We start from the raw sequence: 13,236 nt of genomic DNA, 5'->3' as shown, positions 1-13,236 counted from the left end.
CCGGGAATACCCAGCATCTTTCACTCGCTGTCTCTCTCTCTCTCTCTACTCTTTCCTCCCCCCCCTCTCTCTCTCTCTCTCTCTCTCTCCCTCCCAAATATGACCTTATGCTCTTATCCAGTCCTTTGTCCTGGGTCTCCAACATCATCATAGGGAGTGTCCGAGCGGAGCCGCCTGCCCCGCTCCCCCTGTCCCCCTTCTTGCCCCTCTCTACACTCTACAATAGGCAAGCTCATACCTGAGTCCCCCGACTCCTCTACTGCCCCCTGTTCCCTCGTGTCTTCATGCTGTGCTGTAAAATGGTGATGTTTTTTCTTCACACTGGCTGAAGAAAAAAATAACTGAACTGACAGAAAGGTGAAAGCTGTGGTTTTACTGTATTACTCAGGTGAAAATAATGGTGACTTTTGTGCTATTATTTTTTTTGCCAAATGCTCTCGCCTCTTCTCCACCAAGTAATGATTCTGAAGCATCTGTGTTCAAAGTATTTGATGTTCTGGAAAACTGTGAAAACATGCATGCTTTTCACTCCTTATGATGAGTTTTATTATTTGGGGAATTTTCCTTCTGTTATGTGTGTAATTTCTTTTCTAATTTGATTTATGTATTTGTTAGACTGTGTGAGATGTTTCTCAGCTTTGGAATCATTCAGTGTATATAAACTCCCACACGGCCCGGGACAAGGGCTTGTCTAATGTGGGAGTTTGGGTTTTTGTGGGTCTGAATGGGGACACTTGTTGTCTCTCTCATTCTTTCTTTGTCCAGACCCTGTTACTTCCCTCTTTTCCTGTTTCATTTGATTTTTTTTTTTTTTGTTTGACCATGGTTATTTCTCACAATTACTGGTTTTGTCTTTTACTTTTTTTCCTTTCCTGAATTTCCCTTTTTTCCTTTCTTTCTTCGTTGGTTTTTACGTTTCCTCGTTTGCTCTTGCAAATAAGATGTTTGCTCTTCATTTCTTTTTCTCTCTTGTCTTGTTTGACTTAAATTGGTTTCTTTCTTTCAAGAAAACAATATTTTTATTCAAACAGTAATTGAATAAAATATTGTCTGTGATCCCCCCTTCCCACCCGACCCCCTGTTTCTTTTCTTGCTCACTCCTTCTCTGATGGATCCACACAGTGCCATACACCAAGGGCAAGTATACTCCATATTGGTCCACGTTCCTTCCTTTACTTCCTATTTCCTACCGCTGCCTCCTTCCCACACCTCTCGTCCTTAACCTTTTCCTGCTGCCCCCCCCCCCCACCCACCCCCACCCCCCCTCCTCCTCCTCCTCCTCCTACCCTCACCTGTCCCAGCCTGCTTGCCTCTGTTCCTGCCCGTCTTGCCTTCAGGACTTCCTCTCTTTTTCCTCCTCCTCTTTTCTCCTTTTATCCCTCCTTCTTCTCTTCACCCTCTTGCTGCAGCTCAGATCCCACATCTCTCACGATGGCTCCTCTGGTCCCCAACCTCACCCTCCTCCCCACGTACCCGCTGCTCCAGAAGCAAACAAAAAACAAAAAACACCCACTGCACCCAAGGAAGACAAATATTCATGTTCTCTGTTAAAACTTGTCTTTTGTCCCTCCTCCTAATCCTTTTCCTTCTGTGGATAGCTCCAAATGGGTTGTGTCTGCCTCCTTTCTCTCTCTCTCTCTCTCTCTCTCTCTCTCTCTCTCTCTCTCTCTCTCTCTCTCTCTCTTTCTCTCTCTCTGTCTCATTCTTACACTTTTTTCATTTTCTTTTTTTCATTTTCTTTGACCACATTTCTTTCTCTTCCTCATCATCTTTCTCCATTTCTCTTTCACCTTGCTCGCTCTCTCTTTCTATCTTTTTTCTTACAGTGTCATTAGTTAAAATGTCATTAACTAATTCTCACACCAGGGCTCACCAGGTGTTGAAAGATCTTTAATTAGGATTTTTTGTTTTTGTTTTAAAAACTCCCTCTTACTAGTTAAATAGCTCGAATAATTTACATTAAGTAAAATATTTCTTATCGTACTCTGTTATGTAGGTAGGCAAACACACTAAACTGAAATTTTGTAGTCCTAAATCTGTATCAGCACATGCATTGACTGTAAGTACTGCTATTTGTTTAAAGTAGAGTAAATAGGGATTTGTACATAGCTGTACTTAATTCTCCATATTAAACAGAAAGTTATGTAATGTTTGTTAGCTGCCGTAGTATCTCGTCTTACACTGTAGCTGGAGATGTTGCAGCCTGCAGACTGACCCTTCAGGGCTGAGCTGCGTCCTGCCCTCCCAGGTCCTCCCGTGTTGTCAGGTGTCAGGGTGCCGCTCGGTGCAGCGTCTGACTCCTGTGTCGTCCCTGTGTACTCCCTGTCTCCATCAGCTTGTCTCCCTCCCTCCTCACCCCTCAGACTGCCGGGGCCACGGCCCAACACTTCCTCAGTAAACCTGACCCCGGATGTGCACGGCATTGTGGGCGGAAAACTACCTGGGCACTCTATTTTAGCTCTAAAATTTCATTCCTCTGCTGTACACAGTTACAGGTCTTTGCATAATGAGAAAATAACACGTTGGATTCGTCGCAGACTCCCCTGTTGAGGCTTTAATGATGGTTGATATTGTTTGGTTTTTGTCTGTGATAGATGAAATGAAGTTGCCCTTTGACATGCCCTTCACAATGCAATGCATTTCCTATGATTATGTGTCTCTCTGAGCCCTCCACCCTGCCAGTCTGAGGGGTGACCACTTCCATCAGGACCTTCACCCACCTCCCCTGCAATAGTTGGCCATGTTGATGCCTGCCTGATCTAAAAAGCACTCATTGTGGATAATCTAGTCTGAGAACTTGCTTCCTGACTCATCACGACTTGCAAGTCAGTTCTCAGACATCCAAAATGTGTTAGATTGAAACCAAATGAATCAGAAAGTGTTTGATGACAAAGTGATAAAGAAAAGAAAAGTGAGTGCTTGTGAAGCTAAGCAGTCCATTTAGAGTCAGGTTCTATTTTTGGCACCATATTGGCTAACGCTAGTGTTCCCATGATACCTCAGTGTTGCTATGGTAAACTCCCTTCTGCGTCCCTGCACCTCTGAAGAACAGCTGCTGTTTACCCACAACTCCCCACTGCCCTGCCCACTGCTCTTCCCAGATAATCTTCCCCTTTCTGTTGCAGATTTTGAATCTCTGCTGCCAAACAGTTTTGAGTCTGAAGGACATGTATTCATTGCTCCCAGGTAGCCCTGTGTTGTGTGTGAATGCTTGGTGTCGTTGATGGTCATCAGTGTTTGGTCTTGTCTTTTGATGCACTATACTCTTATTTTGTTGTTGTTGTCTTTTTGAACTGTTGAATCTGCTTTCTATATCTTGTGATGAGTTGCACTCTGTGTGAAGTGGTTGTGTGTTTTATTCATTCATTGTTCATTTTCAGTGGTGTGTTCGTTCACTGCAACAAATTTGAGGAAAATATAGAATTCATTATAACCTTATGACATGATTTTTTTTTTGTTTGCATTTACCCATTCTCTTAGTTAACCTCATTACAGTAAAGTTTTGAAGCCACATTAAATCTTCTATGCATGCTGCTACTGTGGTGTTGTAGGTTAGTGTTACAGTAATACATTTAGGGGTTATTGGTTAGGTTCTACAACAAAATATTAAAAGTAAAATGGATTTTGGACAACAAACGCTACTGTACATATGAACAAAAGATATTTTCTTTGCATGTGTTGTTTTGACATCAAACTCTCATGGCCTCCAGCTGCAACCTGACTTCTGAAACACACCAATAAAAATAACTCCTTCATTGTGATGCAGTCAAACCCACGTTTTGTTTTGATCGACAGCATGTTGGAATTTAAGCTTTAAGAAACGCATGCTGCACGTGATGCATCCCCGCTTTGTGCTGCGTGTCGCTTTATAAAGGAAAAATACGACCCAGTCTAAATACTCGTGTTTGTTTTTAGCTCCTTTCTCTGAGTTAAAACGCCTCGTCTGTTCCTCAGGGAGTACTGCAATGATCTGGAACTGTCCAACAACAACACTGAGTTCCTGCTCAACTTCATTGCTCTCATGGAGAAGGTGACACCGGACTCCAAACAATGTGAGTTTCATTTCTTTCCACTCAAACTGATTTTAAATGAGCTAATTAAAGATTGACTCTAATGGTTGTGGCTGTGATGTTATGTGTTTTTCCTATTGTTCCTATTACTGCTAGTAATTAGTATCTCTGTAACCAAAACTATAGAAAAATATTCATCAAATTTAATTTTGCCACCATACCAACACAAAGCTTGCTCAGAGACAGTTTGAGTTTTAGATGAACTTGGCTGGTGAAACTGTCAAATTTGGGTAAAAAAGAAAATCCAATGCCTTCATATTCACTACAATGAAAAGCATGTTGTTTGTTTTGACTGAGGGAGTTTTACAATGTGTTCAGAGAAGATAAATCTGACGTCGTTCTATCTGATTTTGTTTTGCATCCTTTCTGATCGTCTCTACCTGATCGTATTTAGGTGACAATTTACTTCTTCATAACCTGATTCTGGACACTGGCATCATCAGACAGCTAGTCGAGAAAGTGTGGAAGAATAAGGACTTGAATACGTGAGTACGATTCAAGACTTACACTTTTAGATTTGACTCTGAATACGATCTCAATTGGATGTGTCTCTTTTCTCCATCCCGACTCGTAGATATGGCTTTCTGGCTGTGTTTGCTGCATCGGATGGAGGCGTAACAAGAGTGTTTCCGAACAAGTAAGTGCACTCTTCATCAAAGCCGTATGTCTGTAGATCTGTTATGTTTCTCATTTTATTCTCTTTTGATGTAGTAAGTTGTGAATACTCCCAATGTTTCAATATAGTGAGAGGCTTGTACATCAGAGATTTACAGCTCCTGTCTGTGCTCTTAAATCTAAGGGCTGCAGAAACCTGGGAGGAAGATCCTGAGCCGTTTAATGCCAGCTATTACCGCCGCAGTCTCGACAACAAGGGCTACATCTTCCGAGCGCCTTATCGACCAGGTGAATGATGCTCCCTTGGTCTTGGGTTATTTATCTCACGCTGAGCCTCATGATGTGTTGTGGCTCTTTGTTTCTAACCGCCTCCCGGCTTGTTTCTCTATTTAGTTTCCCCTTTTGAAGCCCGGGACGAGCAGATGAACCCAGAGAACGACACCATAGGGATCCTGGTCAGCACGGCTGTGGAGATCACAGTAGGAGGGAAGACCATCAAACCTGCAGGTGGGTTCGGCTCTGAACGTCCTTAATGATAGATGTTAAAAAGAAATGTTTTAGAGCAAGGAAGAGATATAAACACGTCTGTGTTCCTTGTCACTTTGTGTGGACATGTTTCGTGCTCTGCATTCATTTTTTGGGGCCTTTTATTGTGCCTCTAGGCCGGCGCCAGCATTATGTTCTCCGGTTGTTTGTCATTTCAGTCTTTTGTCGTGAATATGCGATGTCTCAGGAATGCTTTGAAGGGAATTACTACACATTTTGGCACAAACGTCCACTTGCACTTAAGGATGAATTGATTCGATTCTGAACAAAGTGAACAAAGGTCAATGTGACCTCACAAACCACGTTTTTGGCCATGACTGAAGAATTCATACGCTGCTTGTGAAAATGTCTAAGCGGTTAAAATGATGATATTTTGGACAGACATGGATGTAAAGTGCAACATGACTGGTTGGCGGAGGGATAGGCGATATTCTAGTTTGTCTTTTTTCTCTTTACTCTCAGTGGTCGGAGTGAAACTAGACCTTGAGGCCTGGACGGATAAGTTTAAGATTCTTGCAAGCAACCATACAGACAACAATCAGGGCTCAAATACGGTAATAAGTTCTACACGAAAAGTCTCTCATATTTACAAGCTTAAGTCTTCAGCAGTATTTCTAGGACGTTCAGCTGCTAACTTAATTTTTTTTCTCACAGTGTGGACCAAACAGGGGCTGTGAAATGGATTGTGAAGCCAACAGTGAGGTAAATATTTCTGCTAATTTCTGACGAGCGTCCTGTATTCAGCTCTATCTACTTCTTCTGTTTAACAGCCTATCTTTGCCCCTGTGTGCAGGATCTCCTGTGTTATTTAATAGATGATGGTGGATTCTTGATCATGTCTAATCAGAAGGATGACTGGAAAAAGGTGGAGTTAACGAATTCATTTTCACACTTTAGCACGTTTTCTTGTCTGTCGTTACACTGAGCTTAACCAGTGTTTCTTGTCGCCCACAGGTGGGCATGTTCTTCGGCGGTGTTGATCCCGACTTGATGTACGCACTCTACAATAATTCCTTCTACATCCGCAAGCAGTCGTTTGACTACCAGTCTGTGTGTGAACGGATGCCCAACAGTGAAGCTGGAGCTGCACCCAGAGGAGTGTTTGTGGTAAGAACATGCACTTAACCACCAGAGCGAATGAGATAAAATGAATTAAAATAGTAGACTAGAAGATAATACATATAGTGAGACTGATGGATTTGATTTGAACATGCATGTAGTCTAGTTGATATGACACGAATGTTCTTAAATTTTCTCTGTTCGTCTGTATCTGCAGCCCACAATTGCAGATTTTGTAAACGTGGCTTGGTGGACATCGGCAGCTGCATGGTGAGAGTCTTCGGGCTCCATTGAAAAAAAACAAAAACTGTAACATACACACAAAATGAATAAACAGTACAAAATACATTGCTGGACCGTATCCCTGAGCCCCATCTCCTGTCTCCACAGGTCCTTGTTCCAACAGTTTATATATGGACTGGCTTATCACAGCTGGTTCGTCACTGGTAGGTGCAAACAAGACATTCATTAAATGTTATCTTGGTGTTTTACATGTCTGCACGTAAAGTTTAGACTAAAAACTCTCAGAAAGAAAAGGAATATCTGTATTTCACAACTATTTCCGACCACTTAGTCAAATTGGAGTTATGAGCCAAGACTTTTAAAGTTCATTGATGGTTAAATGATAAATGATTCTATATTTAATTAATATATGTATTTAATTTCCTGTGAAATGAGTTTGTTTTCCTCGGTTACACTCTCCCATCCTCAGTGAATAAACTGTAAATACAAACTATATAAAGAAATGAAGTAGAGAGGTTTTACAGCTGTTCCCAGACCAAGCGTAGAAGTTCATCTTTGTAATCCCATTTTTTACAAGCAGATCTAATAAATCAACTGAACTGACAAGAGTGTGTCTTTGTGCTCCGGTCATGCTGCAGATGAGGTGGATGCAGAAGGAATCGACTCCAAAGAGCGGAGTTGTGTAATGATCCAGACCCAGTACTACTTAAGTAATCTCAGCAGCTCCTACAACATACTGCAAGACTGTGGCAACTGCTCCAGGTCTGTACACACGATAAAATGCACACGCACACACTTTTAACACACACGCACACGCTCACACACACACACACACACACACACACACACACCACAAAGAATCGCGCCGTTGCTGAGGCGCAGTTAGCAAGACGGATTCATCTTTCTGTCGGAGCTAATAAACTCTGCTGATGATTAAACTGCATCAGCTTTAATGAAACGGTCATATCATTGGCTAAATGAGCCTTACAATACAGTCTCATGAATCTGATCCATTAGCAAATGAGGCTGTGATGTAAGCGGGCAGAGGGGGGTTGTTGACAGAGTTGTCTCTCCCTCTCTCTCTCTCTCTCTCTCTCTCTCTCTCTCTCTCTCTCTCTCTCTCTCTCTCTCTCTCTCTCTCTCTCTCTCTCTCTGCAGGCTGATTCATGCCAAGAAGATAAACAACACCAACTTGCTGTTTGTGGTGGCGGAGAAGATGCCATGCAACACCTGCGAGATAGAAAAGCTGTCCCAGGAGGAGGAGGAGTGTATCCTTTTTCCCCATTGTATACCAGCTGGCAGAGAAGAAGACAAACCAGATGTTATCTCCTCATTACCATACCTGTGAAGACTAAGATGTGTCAAGGTTATTTTTAACATGATGGCGGGAATTATGTCCAGTTATTAAAGATCTGTTGGACTGCGTGAGGAATTGGTATGTGGGTGGATGATGAAACATCAGCTAAAGAAAAAAGACAAGATTCAAAGGATTTTTGTAATTTTCCTTTATTCGGTAAATTTTCAGTCAAGGAGGAAAATCCATGTGAAGAGCTGACTGTGCCGCGCTATCGGAAAGGACCTTCCACCTGCTTTGACAATAATATCTCCGTAAGATTTTCAGACACGATTTCAATAAGCACATTTATTTTAAGTTCGATTATCAGTTCTCAGTAGAATCGTTATATTTCTCCTGTCCAAACGAATGATTCTGAGCAAGTCGCCGTTAGAAACTGAAAGTTAAGTTAATGAAGGTTGACTTAAACATATAAAGAACAAAAACAGTGATACGCAGTTAATTACTTTTATAATTTACTTTTATCAGGCCGAGATTTTTGCAAACATTAGCTACATTGTGATGTACACCGTTAACATACAGGCAGACATCGTGAAAGGGAACATGCAGATTTTAATTTACATTCAAGTTTATGAAGACGGTAATTATTTGTCTTTCAGGGACTAGTTATTCGCTTTCTTGTTGAGAGTAGACCTGCAGAGACACTGGTCACTGGTCCCAGCCGAGATCCAGGCTGTGTCTGAAATCACACTCTATTCACTACATGCAGTAGTATGTCAGTGCATTTACTGTCCATTTACCATTTTATCGAAGTGTCTGAGTTTATCCACTCTGTAGTTACCTCGCTCATTCAACAATGGAACAAAAGTAGAGTCCATAATGTGTGCACTACCATTTGCTAGCATCCCAAATCTGAATTTTATCAATGCTAAAGTTACAAAAAGGTCAGTGACAACACAACATGATGATGATAAGTGTCACACATGCAGTCATAGTCCAGCACACAACCACCGAAAACTACAGCTTGTGTCGTGTCTTTGTACAGATTAAACAATTAAGATGTAACATGTTAATTAGTGAGCTTTAAGTTTGATGGTGGGCATATTTTGTTACCTTGGTTATTTAACAGACAGACATCGAGAACTTTTGGCCTGAAAGCAAATAATTGTGTCTCACAAAATGTTGAGCTGTACCATATTCAAAGTTCCAAAACTTGGATGCAAAGTGAAATAAGAGCAAGGGCGTAGTAGTCCACCTTCCTCTTAGCAGTTTCTTTCGGAAGAAAAAGGTTTAGCGTGTGAACGGACAGACTTGACTAGCATGCAGTATTAGTATCAGTATCTGATGTACTAGATGTGTACTTACAGCTACAGTCTTCCCTCTGCAGGAGAACACATCGGACTGTGGACGGGGACACTCCTTCCGTCCGTCTCTCTACACCTTACTGCTCATTCAGCTGTTTCTGCTTTATCCAGCCGTCAGCCCCCACTGTCACTCTCCACTACATTAATTCAACTTTCCTCCACCTATCCTCCTTTTAGCCCTCCCGACCTAAAAACCCTCCAACCCCACCTCACACCTCCATGCCCCTCCGCCCTCATGATATAGTCATAGGTAATAATGGGACTTCCCTTCACGGCAAATTGGAAGCCCTGAGTGCCGCGCTACCCAGCTCGCTTCAGTTTGTGTCGCTTAGTGACAACTGCAGGACGTTTGCGTCTTCAGCCAGTTAACCTTCATCTGCAAGAGGAGTGGGTGGTGCTGGACCACCTGGATCATCAGAGGCAATGGTAGAAAAGAGAAAACGACCCCAAATGACCACGCCACCACCTCCACCATCCAGAGAAGGGAGGGGAAAGAGGACAGGCCGATGTCCTCGCCACAGACCTCCCGCCTCATACAGACTGGAGAGTTGAGTTTGTCCGTCTGCCTTTCGGTCAGACAGACGTCAGGACTTCTCCCTCTTCTTCTCTCCTCCATCTCAGAGTCTCACCGCTCTGTCATTTGCCTCTGGTCAGAGACTGTGGACCATTCAGCCAGTTATAGCCACCACAAAAGAAAATAACAGAAAAAAAAAAAAGAGCTGTCAAGTATACAAAATGTCAAGTATAATCGCTGAAGTGATGAGTGTTCCAGACAAACAGTATATTTAGGTTTAATTTGAAGAGGAAGTCGTTAGGTGTTTATCTAAAAAGACATTCATTTATTTATGCACTATATCTACTTGCCAAAATGAGATAGACTTTCATGTGGTCTTATTTTTTTATAGCCAAAACACAAGGAGGAAATGGCTTCTTATTTAGATTTAGGATAAACCAGGAGAGGACGAGGAGACACTCAGAAACTGAATGCAGATTCATTTTGTGCAGCGCCTAATTACAGATTAAAGCTTTTAAAAGACGTCCACTGCGGATTATGGTAATGACACGATGATAATCGCATTTCTTGAAGTATTTTTTTCTCATATTTACAATTTAAGGCTAGTGCTATCTGGCTGACACAGTAATGACAGCTGTTAAATATTAATCAGTATTCGGTGACTGCAGATTTGGAGCATCGTTCATGTGTATTATTCTCAATCGACCATTCTGACCCCTGGTTTTGGACTGATGTTTAAAAAAAAAAAAAATCCCTGTGCTCTCTGATAGGAAAGCTCACCTCCGCCAATCCTCATGAGGCATCTCCAGTAACCTCTACTAACGCTCCTGATCACAATTTGTATATGTGCTTCACTTCTGGTCATAGAACAGACGCAACAAGATCTCGGCCTCCTGGCCGTCTCGTTATAGTGCCGGATGGGCTTTTTTCTTTTATTTGGGGGCTTCTATTACCTTTGACTGATGCTGTTCAAACTTCAAAATCATTCGCTGCTGGGGGATTGGGGCTTATCAACATTTCCAACAAAAGTGCAAAAGAGGCAACTAAATATGGTGATCACGTACAGTAGTAGTCTGGTTGTAATCCGTCGCAGTTCATCATTTGATCATTACGATGTTTAGGAGCCGCTCTGTTTCATAGTGCCTTGATGCACTTTGTTTTGGACCACATTGGCTGTATAAGAGTAGAGCCACTGTATAGTACCTTTATAAAGCAGCCACCATTGAGGAGCTTGTGAGACTGAATCTGTCGGCTATAGAAATAGCTTTACACAGAGCCATCGCACTGACCGGCTCTCGCTTAATGTATTTGCCGTCTCGACTGCGGTTGCTCCAGAGCCACCTGACTGCCATCATATGGGGTTACTATACCGTTCCTTTACAAAGCCATGTATAGAGCTATGATACACTATCCGTATACAGCAACTTAACTGGCCATAGAGCGTTTTTAGGGCCACCTGACTGCTATAGTTCTGCCTGAATCGTATGTGTTTGTGTGTGGATGTGTGCGCGTGTGTTAGTTTGCGTTAAAAACCCTCAAAGGGAATTGTCTTCAAAATGAGAAGTGGAGTGTATGAGGGACGACAGTTGTGGTAGCATAGCTGTTTTTTCCCGTTCCTGTGTTGCAACGGACAAAACCCAGTGTTGTTGTGGAGAAGAAAAAAAAAAAAAAAGTGATTTTACTGAAACAAACAGAATCCATCTTTAACCATCAGTCTGCCTAAATGTTAATCTAAGAGAGCAGAGGTATCCAAAAGAATGTGTAGTTCATCAGTGTGTTCTGCTTCAAATGCAACATAGTTAACAAAGCCTCTCTAAATGCCTTAGTGTTACACAGTACGGAGCTCTGATACGTTTCCCTCCCTCATGTTCACTCACGCACACAAACAAATAGATCCTCCAAAATATTCACTCCCTGGGTTTTCTTGGTGTTCTGCAGTAAGTATAGTGAGCTCTAATTTTGTATTTTTGCGTCTTGAAATGGTTCGTTATTGATTGATGCCTGATTGATGTTTTGATTAAATGCTTGAAAGCCAAGTGGGAGTTTTAAATTTCAAAAAGCCTCCGACCTTCAATGTTCACACCCACCCAAACCTCACTGTATTGCTCCGGAGGGACGACTCGCGCTACAATTTGAACCTTAACTACTCACTCTGTACAGTTGTTGGTACTATTTGATGTGACAAACATGCTGGCACAGTAACTGCAGTGCGGCTCCGAACAAATCTGACTCAGAGAAACAAAACACTATTAAAATATCAAAATTTGAAGGAAAAAAAATTGTACTTCCAATTTGGCTCCTTTCAGTGTTCAATACCTATCACCTGATGCCGGATGCAGTTTTACTTTTCTGGCATTTGTTTGTCTCTGTCCTGTGCCATTTAATTCTGTCTGTATTTCCCCATTTCCACTGTCTGTAAATGAGTGCTACACGTGCCTGTGGAAATGTACCCCCTGCAACTTCCTCTCTTTACCTGGTTCTGTACGCTTACAGTCCTCACACACAAACTAAGTATGTAGGCCTACAGGTTTTTTTTGCACCGCAACATTATGCACAACACACCTAACAGCGAACATGTAATGACACTTAGTCACGCCCAGCTGGGAGATGTCAATCACTAGGCAGAAGTAAGCCAAGGATGTCACTTCCCAGGTGTTTTTTTTTTGGTGAGCGGGTGGGAATGTCAGAGGCAAGCTCAGGGAGTGGGTCTCCACAGAGCAGCGCGGTCCCGTCGAACAGCAGGTCATGGAGGAATCATGTAGTGACGTCTGTGTGTGCATCCTGACAGAAAAAAAAAAAAGAGTCGTCTGAAGGGACCACACGTCTGATTTCTGTGGTTTGACAAATTTACTTTTGCCAAAAAAAAATAAAAAATAAAAAAATTGAGAATTGGACCAGCTTGGGATTGATGAGAGGGAGGGGTCTGCTTTAGGACAGGACCCTGAAATAAGTATGGGGTGGTTTTCATAAAGCCTCTCGTCCCCTCCCGACCCTCGCTGCATCTGTGTTGGTGCGTCTCTGTGGGAAAGATACGTGCGTATGTGATTCTGTAGTCTGTAGTCTGGTGCTATGTGACCATGTTTGACAAGTGTGTTTAAAAAATAACAGCAACATTTAGAGAGAAAAAAAAATAAAGTGTAAAATCAGTCGAATTTTCAGTGAAGTTATAAAAAATATAGGAATACAGCACTGTTGATAAGTTTGAGATCTGAAGTCAAAATGTTTTAAATTTTCTTTTCTTTTTTTTTTTCTTGTACGTCTGTGAGTGTGAATGTTTGTGTGCTTGGAAGATTTAGCTCCTTCTTTTCTGGACACTGGTCCATGTCGCTCCATTCTTTTGTACAGATGAAGCTAAAAAAAAAAAGAAAAAAAGAAGAGGGCAAAATTTGTAAAATCTTGTGTCTGTGACTCCTTGTAAAATATTTTCAAATTGTTTATTACAGAGAATCAGTTATTAAATAATGTTCATATTTTTCACTTCATTTCAGCGTGTGGTGTTTTGTCTTTTTGTCGAGACAGGTGGAGATTCAT

At 41.9% G+C, this 13,236-nt stretch overlaps 1 protein-coding gene across 2 annotated transcripts in view; it reads left to right on the top strand.

Moving 5' to 3' along the window:
• Window positions 1–13,124, top strand: part of cacna2d2a (calcium channel, voltage-dependent, alpha 2/delta subunit 2a) — a 141,474-nt gene extending 128,350 nt beyond the window's left edge. For both annotated transcript variants that reach the window (XM_068712219.1, XM_068712218.1), the window contains 16 exons: window positions 3,126–3,186; window positions 3,955–4,052; window positions 4,465–4,555; window positions 4,645–4,707; window positions 4,870–4,973; window positions 5,079–5,192; window positions 5,694–5,785; window positions 5,886–5,933; window positions 6,025–6,096; window positions 6,186–6,338; window positions 6,508–6,560; window positions 6,681–6,736; window positions 7,172–7,295; window positions 7,692–7,801; window positions 8,059–8,141; window positions 9,215–13,124. In XM_068712219.1, the coding sequence (XP_068568320.1) occupies window positions 3,126–3,186; window positions 3,955–4,052; window positions 4,465–4,555; window positions 4,645–4,707; window positions 4,870–4,973; window positions 5,079–5,192; window positions 5,694–5,785; window positions 5,886–5,933; window positions 6,025–6,096; window positions 6,186–6,338; window positions 6,508–6,560; window positions 6,681–6,736; window positions 7,172–7,295; window positions 7,692–7,801; window positions 8,059–8,141; window positions 9,215–9,337 (1,445 nt within the window). In that variant the 3' untranslated portion in view covers window positions 9,338–13,124. The remainder of the gene's footprint in view (window positions 1–3,125; window positions 3,187–3,954; window positions 4,053–4,464; window positions 4,556–4,644; window positions 4,708–4,869; window positions 4,974–5,078; window positions 5,193–5,693; window positions 5,786–5,885; window positions 5,934–6,024; window positions 6,097–6,185; window positions 6,339–6,507; window positions 6,561–6,680; window positions 6,737–7,171; window positions 7,296–7,691; window positions 7,802–8,058; window positions 8,142–9,214) is intronic.
• The last annotated feature ends 112 nt before the right edge of the window (window positions 13,125–13,236 follow it).

This window comes from Cebidichthys violaceus, unplaced genomic scaffold, assembly GCF_023349555.1.
Source record: "Cebidichthys violaceus isolate CVI_PGR_0920_01 unplaced genomic scaffold, fCebVio1.0.p SCAF_17, whole genome shotgun sequence".
Lineage (NCBI taxonomy): Eukaryota > Metazoa > Chordata > Actinopteri > Perciformes > Stichaeidae > Cebidichthys > Cebidichthys violaceus.
Note: the sequence above shows the minus strand (reverse complement) of the source record. Positions and strands in the feature narration are given on the sequence as shown.